This window comes from Corapipo altera, unplaced genomic scaffold, assembly GCF_003945725.1.
Source record: "Corapipo altera isolate COAL_440 unplaced genomic scaffold, ASM394572v1 0, whole genome shotgun sequence".
Classification (NCBI taxonomy): domain Eukaryota; kingdom Metazoa; phylum Chordata; class Aves; order Passeriformes; family Pipridae; genus Corapipo; species Corapipo altera.
The window spans coordinates 28200761-28218661 of record NW_020884872.1 but is presented as its reverse complement, the minus strand read 5'-3'; the positions used below and the strand labels follow the sequence as shown (position 1 = coordinate 28218661).

At 37.2% G+C, this 17901-nt stretch overlaps 1 protein-coding gene across 1 annotated transcript in view; it reads right to left on the bottom strand.

Annotated features, from left to right (window-relative positions):
- The window catches only part of TGFBRAP1 (transforming growth factor beta receptor associated protein 1), a 30551-nt gene extending 12650 nt beyond the window's left edge, over positions 1-17901 (bottom strand). Inside the window, exons 1-4 of the mRNA XM_027641149.1 lie at positions 17203-17901; positions 10349-10543; positions 9260-9414; positions 3539-3621 (exon numbers count right to left, since the gene is read on the bottom strand). Of these exons, the coding sequence (XP_027496950.1) occupies positions 3539-3621; positions 9260-9414; positions 10349-10543; positions 17203-17887 (1118 nt within the window). The 5' untranslated portion in view covers positions 17888-17901. The remainder of the gene's footprint in view (positions 1-3538; positions 3622-9259; positions 9415-10348; positions 10544-17202) is intronic.

Genomic DNA, 17901 nt, shown 5'->3' with positions numbered 1-17901 from the left:
AGAAGGACACTATGACCATGAAGACGGATGAAGTTAAAAAATGCTATATTTAAATATGCCCCTTATAATAAGCTTTAAAACATTTTCCAACTTCTACAGTGGCTTCTGAGTCCTTTCATCTTACCATCCAACTTTTCCTAGATGAGAAAGTTACTCACTCAGCTACTTCACAGACTCTGACCTCAATGATGATCTGTTTCCAAAAGGAAAAATAGCTTTCGAGGAGAATCAGCTTCCAGCTTGGGATAGGCCAAAGCCTGGGCTGTGAATCACCAGTGGTTCTCTCAGCAGGTCTGATTCAAGCTCATTTTATACAGTTTTGCTCTCCCCACAGCAGTGGCAATCAGAAATCAAGCACCCTCCTTAGAAGGAGGCTTCCATAAGCTTCTTAAGGAAAAATAGCAAATACCAAACAATGACCAAACAATGCATGAATGGCTAACATTCATCCCAAGGCTTATGGCTTCTGGGATCTGTGGATGTCTTGTGGTTCTTTCCACCACATCTGGACAAAACCATTTAAGAGCAGGTACAAAGGACGTCACCTCTTTCAAAACATACATCCGAGTCTTCAGCTTCTAACATCTCAGGTTTAGCAAAATATAGGTAGCAACTTATCTCACATTAGAAAACAAACTCAAGACAAGTTGAGTCATCAATGTTAAGAGACAACTTCCCTTCAATCAATTCTGCATTAGCTCTTTTTGGGCTTCATATATACAAATAATTCAACAGGTAGAATCTACAAGTTTTCGGGAAACTTTGGTCTAAATTCAGACTCTCATATTTACAGACATCAGAGATGTCAAAGAAGCCTACAGTACTAACTATTTTGCCCAGATCCCACTAGCTGTAACAGAAGCTTAAATTCTCAAATCATTTAAGATGCAAATCTTACACTGTCCCTACTTCTTATTTGTCAAGGCATAAGTACCAGCAATTTTTTAACCTTTCTACTGTAGGAGACACTTATTCCTAAGGTCTCTCTATAGGTTTCATGAGGTGAGAAATATCATGAAAAGAGTTAACATTTTTATTTGTTAAAAAGAGTAACAAAGTTTAGAAAAGTATCTGGTGTGTCAGAATGTAAGTAACATCTAATCAGTGAAAAAACACTGAAGAGAACTGGTTTCACTGTGACAGCTGCCAATACCTAAGTAAGACATCTAGAATTCAGCAAATGGCCTGCTAATCAGCGCTGATTGATCTAAATGCATGTGACCCTCTAATGATAGTAACATGAAATAGCATAAATATAAATCACAGCTACATAACACAAATACAATTCTGTTATTGCTTATAACAGAATTTGTCAGACCAAAGAAGCCCTACTGTGATAGCTCACTCATTTTAAGGTTAACAGATCCAGCTGAAGAAAATTCTGCTCCCTTTGTTGGCTACTTCAGTTTCAATAAAACTATCACTTACTTCCTTTTTGTCAACCTTCTTCAGCATTCAGAAGTATCAGCATAACCACAAGGAATTTTGCAAAGTATTCCTCTTAAAAGTTTCAGTATTTAAGAATTAAGAATTTAAGCATAAGATATAACTGTTTCTTGATGAGGTTATCGATGCAAGAAAACAAAGACCTTTAGTCCAATATAGTAGTTACCCCAGCTAATCTGTAACTGATAGATATTTTCTGAGTAGTGAGATAATCTCACTTCATGTTTGTCCAGAAGTAGGCTCAAATCCCACCAAGTTCCTAAATGTACTGCTGTCACTTTGTTTCACTGCTTAAACCCATCTTTTCACAGACAGGTATCAGGTTTCCCTTTTGCATTAAGACTGAAGTTCTTTCTTATTAACACAACACCTGCCGCGTAACACATCGGAATGGGAGGAAGTATTTGCACAGACTGACATTATCTTTCCCATTTTTCCTCTGAGCATCAGTAAGTCTAAAATGAACAAGATTGATTGAGAGTGTATCAGGACACACCCAGATACTACTTTAATTGGGTGTGTTCACCAGGGCTGAAAATCAAGGAACCTAGATTCCATAACAAGCTATTTTAGAGTCCTCAAAATACTCTGAATAGTTTATGTATGCCTGGACAGAAGAAAAGCACAGATAAACTTATCCTGGCTTTCCTCCTCAAGCAGACATCAGCAATTCATGAACTGCTGTTCTGCTTTGGAGTTGCAGCTTTTAGAGGAAGGGAACACCCTAGAATGCTGACTCAGCTACAAATTCATGGCTGGACAGCATGTTTTCTCATGAAGTGTGTTTGTTTCTGTAGAGGAGCTCCCACAATCCTATTCACTAAAGCTTATTTGTCAGATGGACTGATAGCTGGATGGAGGCTGCATAACTGATCTTGAACTCCTTCCACAAGGTGGTGGAGCTCCCTGCAGGATACATTTTCCTCTTCTCACTGCTTTTCAAAGATTCCCAACTATGTACAGATTGTACTCCATATACACAACACAGGGTTCAGATACACAGTGCATGTGGAAGATTATAAGGGTGGAGGAAGACTGCAGGTTGCTCACTAATGACAAAAATTACAGGGTGATACAGAAAGTGCTTGTGGCTGGAAGAAATTGCGAATAAACACTATTCAGGCCTTTCCTGTCAGTTCCTCATCTTCACTCAGAGTACACTGCCCATTCAAGTCCAGTGCCTCCCATTGCACTGGTGAGCAGGAGGTAAAATGGTTAAGTCCCTCATCAGTAGCAGAATTCCCCAAAATCTTTTTTTCAATGCATTTCCATAAACCCAAGGACAAACTTTTTCCCCACACTGTACATGTTTACAATATACGGAAAACTGTCTAAGCTTTATCCTATTCCATAGACTCTACGTAGGTTTAAACTGAATTTCAGCAGATAACAAGAAGAGTTATTTTATGTAGTCAGCACGGATTACACTAACAACAGACAGTGCCCCATCACAGAATGAGGTATGGCTAGCAGAAATGAAATTATCAGGTAGAATAAAGATAGCTAGGGGAATTTTCTTAATGCAAGTGGAATACCAAAGTCAATTTATAAACATGTGACTGCTGAAATGGCTAAACAGGGGAAGTTAATACAGACTTCAAGAACAAATAATCAATCTGCTTTCTAGAAAAGGTCTAGCAGAACAAGTGTTAAAACAAATTCAGTATCAGCATCCTCAAAAAAGTTAGAGCACTTGTATCAATAGTATTTAAATTGTAACTAATATTTAAACTATACCTTTTTGTTAAAAGTATTTTAAAAAAACCCCAAAGTAATATTCATGCTGTAAATCACAGCACAGGCTCAATAATAAAGCCTTGACCTTCATGGATATAAAGTAAAAAAATCTCTACATATACAACACTCAAATATCTAAAGCTACTGTATGCTAGCATACAAAAGAAAAAAACCAGTTGCATTAACTCTTCAGCTATAAAGTTGTTTCAATGTTACTCTGTTCTTACCCCCAACAAAAACATTTTCTCACAGTGAGCTCACAACTGCATCAAAAGCCATTCAAGTTTTTAAAACCAAGAACACTAATTCCTTATTTAAAGAAGGTAAATTAATAAATTTCTTGTCACACAATTACCTGAAGAGTTCTTTTGCTTCAAGGAACTGAAGTTGTGCAAACTGTATAAAACCTGCTTGCTGCAGGATTCGTTTGTACATTACCTATGAAAAAGAAGGGGGGAAAGAAAAGGTTTATTATATTTGTATTTACATAATGCTAATTCCAACTGCAATAGCTACCTGCCACAACACTGAACACATGATCTGCAACCACACTTGTCAAGTCACACACAAAATAAAGCCTTGATCCTCTACATTTTAAGTTATGTACATACTGAATCTGCTGCCCAGACTCAGTTTCTTACACAAACGTGTGTGAACACAACACTGCTCAGGAGTCCTTATTAAAAGCAAAGTCAACAAGCAGTAAGTTGAATTTTTCTTGTTCACGTAGTGACTTATCTGACATCACACTGACTTGCCTCAAGTTTCTGCTCGAATTATTTGTAAATGTAAAAGTCAATGGTTATCTTTGAAGCTCTCCATGATTCAGTAAGCACAAAAAAAAAAAAGGTAAGGATGGTCCCACTTGACCACACACAGCCACTTCCTTCCTGTGTCATCTCACTGCTACAGCAACCTTGCTGGCAATTCTCAGTCTCACCCCCAGCTGTTGACCATAATTTTGACTTTTGTTATTTTGATTTTTTTTTTAAATAAAAATACTTCCAAAGCAGTTCAACTTATCCAATATGAAGTAAATTATGCAATGTAGATCAAAATACAGTTAAAAACCAACTAAAACATATGAAAAGCTATTTGTTATCAAGTTTTACTGTTAAAGTCACATCTAGACAGAAAATGTTGAAAAGAAGTTCATCAGAAAAAGAACATAAAAACTACTTTAAATGATAGACAGTTTTTAAATCTGAATGGTCAACCAATTACACAAGATTAAATGAAATCCTTGTGCCTAGAATATTTTTAACAGCAAAAGAGAACTACTAAAACCAAGGAACCTTAACTGTGCTCTGCAAAGCATCCCCTGTTTGTGACAATGTTGGTATTTTGGCAAATACACCCAGCTACCTCCACAAGCCTTCAGTTTTTCCCTTCAACTTGCTCATGAATATAGAGCTTTCTAACATTTCAGATTGTACATGAAGGCAGACTTAAAACAGACTTAAAAAAGACCATTTTCAATGAAAATACCCTGAGAAACTACAACACAATAAGAACACATTCCAGGTAGAAATTACTAAAGAACATCAGACCTCGAGTACAGTGGATTGATTCTGTAACTGATGATTTTTCACCTTGATTAAAGATTATGGATTTGCCAAGAGAAAAGCTTGGCTTCAGTCCATTTAGTCATGCTTTACTAATGGTTCGTCTTAAGGAAATACTTAATCTTGGTAATTAGCAAGCCACTGAAACATATTGATTTGTAAAGTTCTGTGGGATTGTTCTTGACTCCCCAGTGTGGAGGAGAGAAGGGGAAAGAGAAATGTTATCTGGTACACTTTTTCAGACAATATGAAAATATAAAATTAATATAACAATATAAAATTAAATGAACAATATTTCATGACATCTTTATATGAATTAATGTTTTACATTCATGTGTAATAATTCAAAATACACAGTTAACTAAACTTAGTTTCTAAACCTAAAAGGGAATTTAACTACAGTTATAAAGTAAGACTCCCTCATGTGATTAATTCATAAACTAGCCAAAATATTGTGGATTTCTGATAGTGTTATTACATCAATACACAGTAATTTGTGAACTGATGAGTACCCACCTAGTCACATTCTTAAAGCCACTGCTAAAGGATTTCAATCTACAAATATCTGCATCTTGTGGTAGCAGAAAAACTTTAAAATCTGGCTTGACTTTACAGGGAAAGTCTTCTCACCATGCTGACTAGTATCAAAAGCAGATAGGCTGGGGTTTTTTTCCTCCCTGAAAGCCTGTTTTCAATTTTTGCAGCAGAATGATCACTAAAACTTACATATTTAGTAAATCATGATATTGTAATTAAGTTTGAATTTATCTAAGACACTGAAAATACTGCTTTAATTGCAGAGCTTAGTCTGTACAGCATCTTTTCAACAGAAAGTTGAAAAGAGCACATTAATAGTGTAACTACAGCTTGAAGGAATTAGTTTTAAATTTGAACTGATTAAGTGGTATTCACTTTCATTTAAGTGTTGATATATCTTCACTTCTCCCTGCATGCAACAGAAAAGTTGTAGAATATCTACAGACAGGTGCTTTCCCAACTTTTTGAAGATGCAGTGATAGAATAGGGAGCATCCAGGTAGCTTTTTAGTCAACAAGATAAACATTAGACATTAGGTTGTCCTGGGATAAAGATTATGGAAGCAACAGACCAGACTGTCTGTGGAAAATCCAATATTCCCTGTCTTACAGGTTGTTAAGAATGAGCTAGCTACATGCCAAATACATACAGTTAACTTCTGCTTATGATAGAAAAAACACCTTGAGCTCTTCCAGACCCATAGGCCAGAATACTGCAACAGGCTTTTTTTACCAAGGTACTAAGTTACATCCAGTCAAAATTCAACACATTCTTAATCTCTTATAATTTCTGAAGAACTACCATAAGACTTGAAGTGTTTTAGGCAAATTCTATATTGTTGACTGAATTCACATAGAAAACCCCACAAAATAAGTTTTGTATTAATTCATGCGTGAAAAAGCCCTAGACAACAGAAAGATAACTGCTGAAGCTGTGACAGCTCTAGCTAAGCCTTAATTCACATAACTGCTAGAAAAATAATTTCTAAAATGGTCAGAATTACCAACCACATTGTCCAAAAGAATTTTTCTAGAAAGCTACTTTATCTTTTGGTCAGGTTTGGGTGCAGTTAATATGTTTTTTGGAAACTAAAAAGAAATAAGAGGAAAAAAAAAAGAAAAGAGAGATACCTATGCAAGATGTGTGTCAATCTAACCAAGGTCTTCACTACCATCAACCATGATTTCTGCAAACGTCAGCTGTCCTGAAAAATTAATAAGTAGTATTCAGTCATTTCATGGTAGCATGGTAGAAAAGCCTTTGTATTCTTCTATCAAAAATGATATCCAGTAAAGCTATCTCCTTGGAATACTTTAGCTTAGCATCTTTTACCTAGCAGGAATTCCTGATGCTCAAAGACATTTTCATCTGATATGGCAGAGCTAAATTTGCAGTCTGCAGGGACCACAGGTTAAATAACAAGTTAGACCTACTAATGCATGACCTGCTACTTTCCCATAACTATTGACTAGAAAAATAATTCTGAGTACAGTGTTTCATTGCTATTCCACCATCATTCTGCATTACCAGCACATATATATTTATGCTGATATACTACTGCTTATATACAGAGGGAGAGCATGCACCTGTGTATTCATGCAATGACAAAGTATTGAACTGTAGGAAAAAAACCCCCACATTTCCTCAAGGTCTGCCCTACAATGCCCTGACTAAGTTCAAGTCACACATAAGATGGCAACAGCCATTGCAAACTGCAGAACTAAAGCATTACGTGGCAAAGGGGACACTACTTCTGAACCAGATAACTAAAATTAGTATTCTGCATGGATCAAGTGCCTTAATGCCAAACCTAAGCATTTCTTCCTACTAATTGTATACAATGGCAAAATAAAGCCTTGAAATTGTCACTTACTAAGGAAAGTAAAGCTTGCAAAATAGATACCCAAAGATATCTGTTAGAAGATGCCTATTGTCTAACATCAATTATCTGAAGACAGCTCTTAGACAGGACTTAAAAATGAGAGACTATGTGATCAGTTAAAATATGCCAAAGAAATGTTACAAAAAACATATGTATGGCATTTAGTTTGGTTGAGCTCCATCAGATTTACATTACATGAGACCACAGTAAAAGAAAGTCTGGTGTGCTTGTAACAGACCTGTAATGACAGCACTTGGTACTGGAGTCCCATTAGAAAGCAAGCTCAACATGCAACATTTCCAGCTACAGATAGGCTCTGAAAAATTGCACTAACATGTCAACAACTAAGCCAAGTTGGGTCATTTTAATATGAGTGAGTGGGAGACTCCATCAATTCAAACTGGTTAATATCAGTTTGCAAATACAGCCCAGAAACAGAACAGGTCATTTTGCTTGCAAGTGCTATGTTTTCTGTTTTTCAGCTGTAGCATTGACTTAAAGTAAGTGAATACCTTTAAGAGCACATTAAGCTAGAAATAACTTAGAATACTCTAGAAAACTAATTTCAGGAAGACAGATACTGTGCACATAAGATATCTGTGGACAGAAAGTAACTTGTTCTAAATGCAAGAAATCCTAAATGCAAGAAAACTGAAGAGGAACAAGATTTGATATCACATGTTTTAGGTAATGAACTGCAGTTCATCCTGTGCCAAAACACAAGAAGACATCTCCCACACTACATCTACATAAACTGGAAAGAAATAATTGCAGACTCATAGGCCATCATACATAGTAGAAGACATTGATTAGATCATGCATCCTGTCCTCACAGCAAGATGTTTGCTTGCTTCTTTAAACAGATCGCAAAGGAAAAGTTGGAAATGAAGATGCAAAGCAAAACATGCTGGAAAATGAACTCCATATTTGCCTAAATACTTTCCAGCTTCAAGTACTTCCAGATAGATGTACCTTAGCAAAAGGATGGAAACACTTTTCTCAACAAGCTTTTTACTTCCAGAAGTTTCCCATCTGTTCATTCAACAGAGGAGTCAGGGATCAAAATGCAAACTGATACAACCTTCATTTAATTTAATGAGTGCTTTTCAAGGGCCTTGACCAAAATTGAAATGACAAAGAATTAGAAGCTTCTTGAAATTTAAAAAAAAAAAAAAAAAAATCATTTTGAAGCACTGCAATTCTGTAACTTCCACAGTCATGTTTAAATCTTTCTAAAGAAAACAGAAGTAATAACATAACTGGTACTATTTTAATGGCAACAAAATGCAATGAAGTATATTAAAAAAACAAAAACAAAAGACACACTAGATTTTCTTCAGGTTACAGATCAAATTTTGGTTTTACAAAAGGAAAGAAACCAAATATTCATTCACGTACTCAGTGAGTAGAGGTTTCATTCTGTTTTTTCCAAGTCTCTAAATAGAAACAAATACAGTAGAGTATGTACTGTAATGTAAACCAGAGGTAGAAGGAAGTGAGTACAAATCTCTAATTAACACTCAAGACTTTGTAAGACACTTTCCCATACAAAAACCTTAAAAGTTGAGTTACACAGCAATGAAAGTACTAGTTGTAAGAGTTTGGAAGCAGGATGTATTTGCTTTAGATTTCCCATTACTTAACTTTGAAGTTGTACTGCTGTGGAGTTTAGGATACAGTGAGAATCTTTGGTAAAAAAGGTAAAATGTAAAAATGCTCATTTGAAATAAAGTATACATTTTTAAATAGCAATAGCAAATAATAACTGAACCAAGTACTAAGGAAGCATAGCATTGGATTTTCTGTCACTAGGTTTTTGGTTTTGTTTTCAATTCTCTCAAGTTCCTTGGGGGGGGGGGGAGAATCAACAAAATCCCAGAAGAGCAACAGCATTCCCCCTGCCAATATCACAGCCTTTACAACTACAAACCAATTTAGCGCACACGCATTTCCTCAGGCTGAAATTATAAAAGGTATTACAATTTCTCTTCAATGTAAATTCCTCCCCCACCCTCTCCAGTCACTTGAACACTGGAATACATGGCCCCACCGTGAAATTTACTTTTTCATGAAAACTAAAGGAAGGACAGACCTGAAATTTCTCTTTTGGAATATTCCTTCGAGCTCCTTTTGCTAGAACAAGGGCTTCTTCTACTCTGTGGCTAGCTAGAAGATCTTGAATCTGTTTTTCCAAAGGTAGCGGTACCAAGATATATACACCCTTGTTAGTAGCAACAATCACCTTTCCTGGACAGAACAAACAGACATATTCTGTTTACATTCTCTACAGAAAAAAAACCAATTTCAGAAATAAGCTTTAAGATATACAATATAAGATTCAAGAACCTAAGCAGTGTTACAGTTCCAAAACTGACCTCTGCTGTTACCTCATTTACTAGATAGCAGCTTACCTGTAAACTCCACCTCAGAAATACAGAGACAATGGTAAATTTATTTATTTACAGCAGATTTTGTTCCACTATAAGTAAGTGAAACTGGCTATAATCACTCATGATGAACTACAGTGTAAAGACCACTGAAATCACTGCCCAGATTCCAGAGATTAGGGAGTTTTAAGTGCCAGGTATTTCCCCAGGTTTACATTTGGAAATCAACGGTAGGAAGTAACACACAGTTCATAGTGCTAGAGTTTGTAGCTTCTCTGGAAAAAAAAAAAGTAGTAACACAATGTATTCCATACTTAAGAGTTCTTAATTGAAGAATACACCAAAAGAAATGCTCGTACTTTTTTTTGTTTAACAATTCTTTATATCCAATTTTAAAACTATTACACAGATATTTTAAAAATTACTATTCTTTTCTAATTTGGTAGAATTTTGTCAGGATAGCCAATGTACAATTATTCAGATGTAACATTAACACTGCTCCTTTGAAAGAAATAATCAAGTTAAAAAAAACCCCAACCCTAAACCCATGGACTCCTACCTAACAATCACCTTGACAATAAGAGCACATTTAATGGGCATACATTTTGTTAGAAGCATAGAATTTGGGATTACTGAAGTCTGCAAGAACCTAACCAGCAAAGCAGTTGCAATAAAAGTTTCAACAGTCAACATACTTGCTAGATACTGTGTTTAAAAAACAAACTGAAGAGACTGCAGGCTGTTCCAGAATTACTGATGTAACAAAGTATGCAACAAAGTGTCCTTTTTAGTACCTTCAAAGTCCTGTAGAATGTGACCTTCTTTAAAAGGCAGGGTTTGCTTTTGCTGCTGGTCCAGCATGCTGTGCACCGTAATGAACTCATCATCGAGAGCCACCACATAAGGAAAGCACAAAGCTGCCCCAATCACATTCTCTGACCAGTGCACTGGGGCGCGCTGTGAGATCCCATCTACAGTTGCAAACATGCCTGCAAAAGGAAAAAAAAAGCCTGAGGCTCATGCTAGTTGAAGCCTAGCTGTTTTCCCAGCACAAAGCATGGGTACCAAGTTACAGCGATGAAAACTCTCAGAACAGATACAGGTGGCATGACAGCAGCACATCACACCTCCCTGGACCTGACGATTAATTCAGTTCAGTCTTTTTTTCCCTTCTCCTTCACCACATGAACAGACAACCACAAAAGCTGAGAAGAGATGAATACTGAAAGAAACTACAAAGAATTATTCAAGTTTAGTAAGCTTCAGGGTTTTCTTATAAGAATTATGCCATGCAGTTTGAATTAGTTTCAGAACATTAACATTGATTGAGACCCAGTTTTCAATCTTGCCTTAGTAGGAGCTGCAGACCTGCACTGCCTGAGCTGTCTGGCAATGCAGGCACGTTAGTTCCCTGCTGTATCAAATGTCTAAAGAGCATTTTAGTGGACACAATAGTTTACTTATACTTCTTCACTTTTGACAGTAACGTTTTCACAGAACAAGTGTCCAGCTCCTTGGGATGAGTCACTTCCTGTGAAGCATCTGTGTTTTCAATCATTTGAAAAAAATGCAGAGGCTGTTTATAAAGTAGCACAGAGTAAAGACTTTGTAATATCCCAATGATAACTCCTATGCTGTCTCTGAAATAACCAGATTAAAACTTCAATTAATTTGGCAGGGGGGTTGTCACTATCTTTCCTCCTGTCTATTTTGTCCTCCTTCCTTCTCCTAGTTTAACAGACTTCTAATTTGCTTTAAGACTGCATGCCAGTGGTTCTATTCACACTACTTTGTATTTCCCAATTCTTTCTGAGACACTGACTAAAGAAAAATTTCAGTCAAAATTGTGAGGCCTAGTTCAGTACACAATTACCAGCTGAGTTGTACTGAAGCAGTACATAAGCTTCTGTTCAAAATATTAATTCATACCCATTAAATCCAGTATTCTCATGCCATTAAAAAGGCATGCCCATGAAAATTGATCTTTGGCAGCAGTGAGCCACTTGACAGCTGGCAGAGTAAGTCTGAGCTCTAAAGAACACAAGAGATTAAAAGATTATGTTATTCAATTTACAAAATCTCTTCTAAACAGAGGATAATGAGGCAAGGCGAGTTGGGTAGAAGGACCATCTTGGAATTGAAAAAAAAAAAAAAAAAGGGAAAACAGAAAACAAACCAGAAGGTTGTAGACTTTTACAGAACTATGGTGTAGAGACTAAGCTTCTGTATCCCTTATAGCACTTTTTAAATGATCAACCTTTCCCCTTGAGTAAGGGTTCTTTTTCACGACAATGATCAGCTTTTCAACCAAAGCACCTTACAGAAAATCATTTTTGGGGGTCGTAATATATTAATTCCCAATTTACTCTATTGGTCTTGATATTCTTATGACTCAGAAGTAAAATTTTATGTCAGGCAAACCACACTGTCCTCTTTTAAAGGCTTTCTATTATTACTCCGTGCTATAATCCCATTTCAAAAAGTGGGAGAAAACTTGAACTAAACACATCCTAACCAGTAGTAAATTTAGAGTTTATTATATTTAAAATGTTAATTCTTGGGTTTTCTATTTCTCTGATGTTTTAACAGAAATAATTATAAACCACATTTTTTTTTAAATGAAAGAGCTCTTTTTTAGGTAATTAAAAAAAATCCTTTACAGAAGTGAAAGGGTATGCACAGTAATGTGTGCTACTTTTTCAAGTCAGTATCTCTCTACATCCCTCTGCCCTCAATAGCTAGGTGGTGTATCATTCTGTGGTAGAATGATGCATTTTCTGTCTTCATCCAGTTCTCCCCTAAGGATAACAATAAACATAACAACTACAATCAGAAACCACAGCCTTTTTATAGTACAGGAATGCATTCGATCAAACTTGAGATGAAGCCAGTAATCAATTACATACTAAAAATGCATAGGCTATCTAAAGGTTACAAGAGTTACCCAAAACACAGTTAGACTCTTTTCAGCACCAAGAGATGTAGAAATGTTTTGTATACTCTCCAAACTTGTTGAAGGTGTGCTCTTCCCCACCATCTATGTTGTTTAAAGATGACGTTAGTATTGACCTTGCATTGGCCCCCTGGGGTACAAGACTAGTGACTGTCCTCCAGCTGGATTCCGTCCTGCTCACTACAAACCTTCCAGTCAAGCTTTCAATCCACCTCACTCTTTCTCTAGCTCATTCTTCATCTGTTTGTCTACAAAGGGTGTCATGGGAGATAGTGTCAAAAGCCTTATTGAAGTTCACAGTATCACTGCTCTCCCCTCATCCACCAAGCCAGGCATTTAATCATAGGAGCATCCCATCAAGTCTGTCCAGTTTACTTGAATGTTCCATAACATGATCCTTCTCTGATGAGGGCAGGTTTTTGTTGTTCCAGGTTTCCCCACTGTTCCTAAGCGCTGATAATTCCTGAAGGAAGGTCATACCAGGAGACTGTTGTAAAGGAGGCATTAAGCACCTCAGCCTTTTCCATGCCCTTTGGCACCAGGTCCTTCACCCCATTTAACAGTGGGCATCCATTAGCCTTCTTTTGCTGTTGATATGCTCCTTTTATTGCTGTTCGTGGTGTTTAGCAGAGTTGATGACAGACACACATTGGCCTCTGTCCTGGTTTTGGATTAATTTTCTTCTTAGTAGGTAGCACAGTGCTGTGTTTTGGATTCAATATGAGAATGATGCTAACACACTTATATTCCACAGAACACATTGCTTCATCAGTTCCTTAGTTACCAGCAATGCACTCCAGAAAACTCATGGACTGCTTGTGCCCTGCTGTGCTGCCCCTCTGGTGAGAACTGGAGTGGTTCAAGTGCACCCCAAAAATTAGGGCCTGCAAATGAAGGTTTCTTCCCATTACCTGAAGAAGGTCTTACCTTCTTGATAAAGTGGTCTCTAGCAGTCAGTGACCACAATGTCACCCATATTAGTCTGCTCTCTAACCCTAATGCATAAACTCTCATCTGCCTCCTCCTTTGTTCCAAGGCACACTACCAGATTTTCCTACTGCTACCATGTAGAGAGCAACCCCACGTCTCAGGTGTTAACACACAGGTGTGCTGATTTCCCAGAAAAAAAGAGCTTCCACTATCATGCTGTTTTGTAAAGACTTCTTTGTCTGTATATGCCTGAAGTACGACCTCTTCAGCTCTGTTTGCTGCTTATAAAGTCTCTCATTACACCATCTTGCACTTTTTCTGTGCCAATTCAGCCTACAACCATCACCACACCTAATTTACATCCTCCTCACCAAGTTGATCGGTCAAGCTGGCTTTTGCCTCACCTGGCCTGGTGGACCCCATTACTTCTTTAAACAGGGATCCATAGTCATAAATTCCAAAATCCCTGTCAACACAAGCTGTGCAATCAGTTGGTGACCTGCACCATCCACACATTCCTCAAGATGTTTTTCCTTACCAGCAGGATTGATGAGAAAACCTTCATTGCCAATATGAGGGAGTGTCCCACTACTCTTACTTGCTAATTCTTCCTGGTGCTACCGCATTGTACAGGCTCAGACAATTTGCTGGGACAGACCTTGCTGCTTCTCAAGTGCTACTATGAGCACTGAACTTATTATACAGATGTAGATCTGCAGGCAGAGAAGGAGAATTCTTCCTTCTATGGTTATGACAAGTACTTCCTTTCTTTTGTTATGACAAGTCACAAGTTTCCAGCCTTGGCCATCGCAGAACAAGCAGAGACTTAGCCTGTCCTTCCCTCGGTACTGTTGGAGGTACAAGGCTCACACCTGGATCCTGGAGAAGATTCAATTTCCTTTGTCATCTGTGATGCCATGCACTCTGCTGACCTCCTCCTGCACCTCCTTGACATGGCAACAGAAATCCTCCACGAAGCACACATCTCCTGTGGGTAAGGACCACATTCTCCCTTGCTCCAGTCTCCTTGCAGGAGATAAGAGGTGCTCTCTTCAGCTTAAGGCTCGACAAGCTGCACCCCCTCTTGGGAGCTCAGCCTGAGTTGACACCTCTGATGTTTTGGGGCAGTTGCTCCTGCTGGTGCTAAGAAGCACAACCCTGTGCCAATATGCAAGAACTGTCTGCTGCAATTTTCACTACTTAAAGCTTCCGTACAGCAGGAAATCTGATTAAAAACATGCAATAACAGCTTCACAAACTCAGAAACTGAATTTTGGTAAGCATAGTTTCATACATATCAGAAAGAACTGATTTTTAATTCTAAATGAACTAATTACTGGACAAAATGAAGATGCATCAAAAATGAAGTTCCTCCTCCTTCTGAAAGAACGAGCTAAATACTAACTGCAAGCAGAGACAAAAAAGAACCAAATGGTACTACCAATGGTAGCAGATCAGGGATCTGCTATGAACAATTCTAACAATGAATCTTAAATCCAAAGAGTCCAGGTAAGGAAAAAAGTTACATACCCAATAAACTCAAAGACATTTTACTTTGATAACCATTTTGAGCACTTGCTTTCTGCCTATCTAAATTCCAGTCTTAATTCAAAAGCAAATTAATCTAAGTATATGCCACTTCAAACACTATAAAGCCAAATATATTAATGTAGAATACATCCACCTCAGTAAGAGGCTGGATTTAGCAGAGGCTTAACCAAGTGCAAAACAAGCATGCCTTAACCAATGAGACATACAAAAACAAATCAAAATTAGAACTGAAGATTCACATCGAGCCTTTTCAAGTCCATTCATTTTACAGCAGAAGCCTACCTCAAATTCCAAGATACACAAAGCTTATCTATTATAAAGGTGCTCAACCACCTTCATAACATCAAAGAGACAAGTGTTAAAGACACTAAGAATTTTACCAAGGAAGAACAGCAAGATGGATAGTACTAGTCAAAACAACAACAGGGAGGAAATAGAAAACAGGAGATTAAAAACAAAAACAAAACACAAACAACCCACAGTTGAGTTAGGCAAGAAAACACTGTACAATTGATAGCAAACAGTCTGCAAGGTTTCTGAGGCAGTACAAGATAGACTTTGCCTGTATCATGAGGAAAAATGGTTCATAGCATGTTTAGAACAGCAAAAGTGCATTTACTTAATATCTCACATACCTGATATTCTAAGCCCAAGACATGCTACTTAACACAAGTATGTTGGATGAGTAACATTCTCTTATCTCTCTCTTACAGGACACCAGATAAAAGCAGAAGTCAGACTAAATAAAATTCTGCTTTCTAGCTAAATACAACTATGCTTTTGAAAGTATATCTATTCTTCTTAAATCAAAAAAGAAAATTAACTACTTGAACAGAACCTGGTTTGATATTCTTAAAAACATTAATAAAAATTAAGACTGGGATCTTCTTAGTAATATGTCAAAAGGGAATATTTTCAGACAGCTAATTTACAAATTTAAACTTTTACAGCACTCCTAAAACAGTTAATATCCACAAATACATATACACATTTAAAGCAACTAGGAGTTTCAATAAGAAGTGGGCAGCCAAAATGACTTAGAAAAGCCCTACATCTGAAAAAAACAAGTTCATCTTGGAAATCTTCAATTTGCATAAACTGACATTCTAATGAGAGTTTATTTCTTTCAAGAAAAACTGGTGAGTTGATGCACGTATCCCATTCTGGTGACAGGACAAAACTTCAATATAAGCAACTAATTGTATTCTTTATTTTTCTTTGGAATTAATATTAAAAAGCCAAATTCAGACCCCTGAATTAAGAAAATAAATACTTGCATCATGCTATTCCTAATGTGTCAGGAAAACTACATACACTGCATCTCCTAACAGGAGAGTCATATGGGAAACAGCATGAAAGCCTTCTGCCTGTGGTCTGTCAGCTCTGGGATATTGCAGCTTTTCCAAAAAAAATGCTCAAGACTACCACTCGCACAGCATATTATTGATTTTGACAGATTACAGCAGCAGTAGTCCTCACAGTCATTTATCTATTAGACAAGAGCATTATTTCACATGATCTAACTTTGGTTTTACAGTTGTTAAACTACCATTTTCTGTAATATGGACCTGAAAAACACTATTAAAAAAATTAGGCAAATGGAAGCATAAAAACTGGGTAGTATCTGACAACACACAGAGTTTAAAAGGAGTTAGGATACAGTATATATCCACTAAAATTTCTTACTAGCACTGTAGAACAACAAACATACTCGTGAATCTGTTTCAATGTAAAATGGACTTCATGTGAACTCCTCTGAATAGCAACTGAGGAACAAATTAACTCATCTACACGAATTTAACAATTTTATAGCAACACAGGGCTCCTCAAACCCAATCTGACTGGTCACTACAGAGAGCTTATCAGCCTCTGAAGTTTCACTTGGTACCAAACAATTCTTTTGCTCAGGGCTGCACGATACTACTACTCTTAGCTGTCTATACAGCAATGAAGCTTTCTAGAGACATGATTAAAATACAAATAATCATAGATTTTTGTGCATTGAAAAAAACCCAGGAGAGTTATAATAGTATTAAGTACCAAAAATTTACCATCTCCCTTTTTATCTCAACATTCCAATATAGACCTGTGAAGTAAATCATTACTATGACGAAAAATACTTAATTAGTAAAGCTTTGCTTCACAAATGAAAGAAATCAGGAGAAGTAAAAAAAAAAAAAAAAAAAAGGAAAAAATTAACATCCTTAGTCTCACCTAGGCCTCCAGGGCCAGCCAAGAGAAACTCTTGTCTTCCTATCCTTTTCACAATTGGCCGTTTCTCATCACTGCAATAAGGAAATAGATCCTGGGAGACGCCAGTATTATAATTCAAAATTATATACTGTGTAGTGAGTGCAAGGCATAAGTAGTATCCATCTACAGCCACAGCACAGGGTTGCTCTGGAGTAAACACTTCCTTCACTATCTGGACTCTGTCTTCAAACACCATGAACATCTGAATGGTCCGACGCTTGACCGAGATGATGCAGACTTCCACACAGAACGGATCCCCGCTCACAGGGTTTTCATTCAACGTGAATGTCACAGCTCCTTTGATCCTGGCACCGGTGGGGACGGGTTCCAAGTTTATCATGTTAACTAGTGTTATCGTGTTGTCACAAAGCACGAGAAGTCTGGTGAGGGCAGAGGCAGCTTTCAACTCGCTCACAGGCTTCTTCAAGCCCAGGTATTTATGCAGTTGTTTGGTAGCAGCAAAAGTTATTTTTCCAGCTGCTGATACCTTTTCATCCAATATGAAGTGATAGATAAAGCAGTCATTGGTTCCAATGTAGAGGTTCTTCCCACAGCACTCAATGCACTCGATGTTGATGTAATTTTTGTCTCCCATTAACATCTCCCGCTCAACAGCAGAAACGAGCTTGAAAGCTTTAACGCTCATTGTGTCTTCTGGGT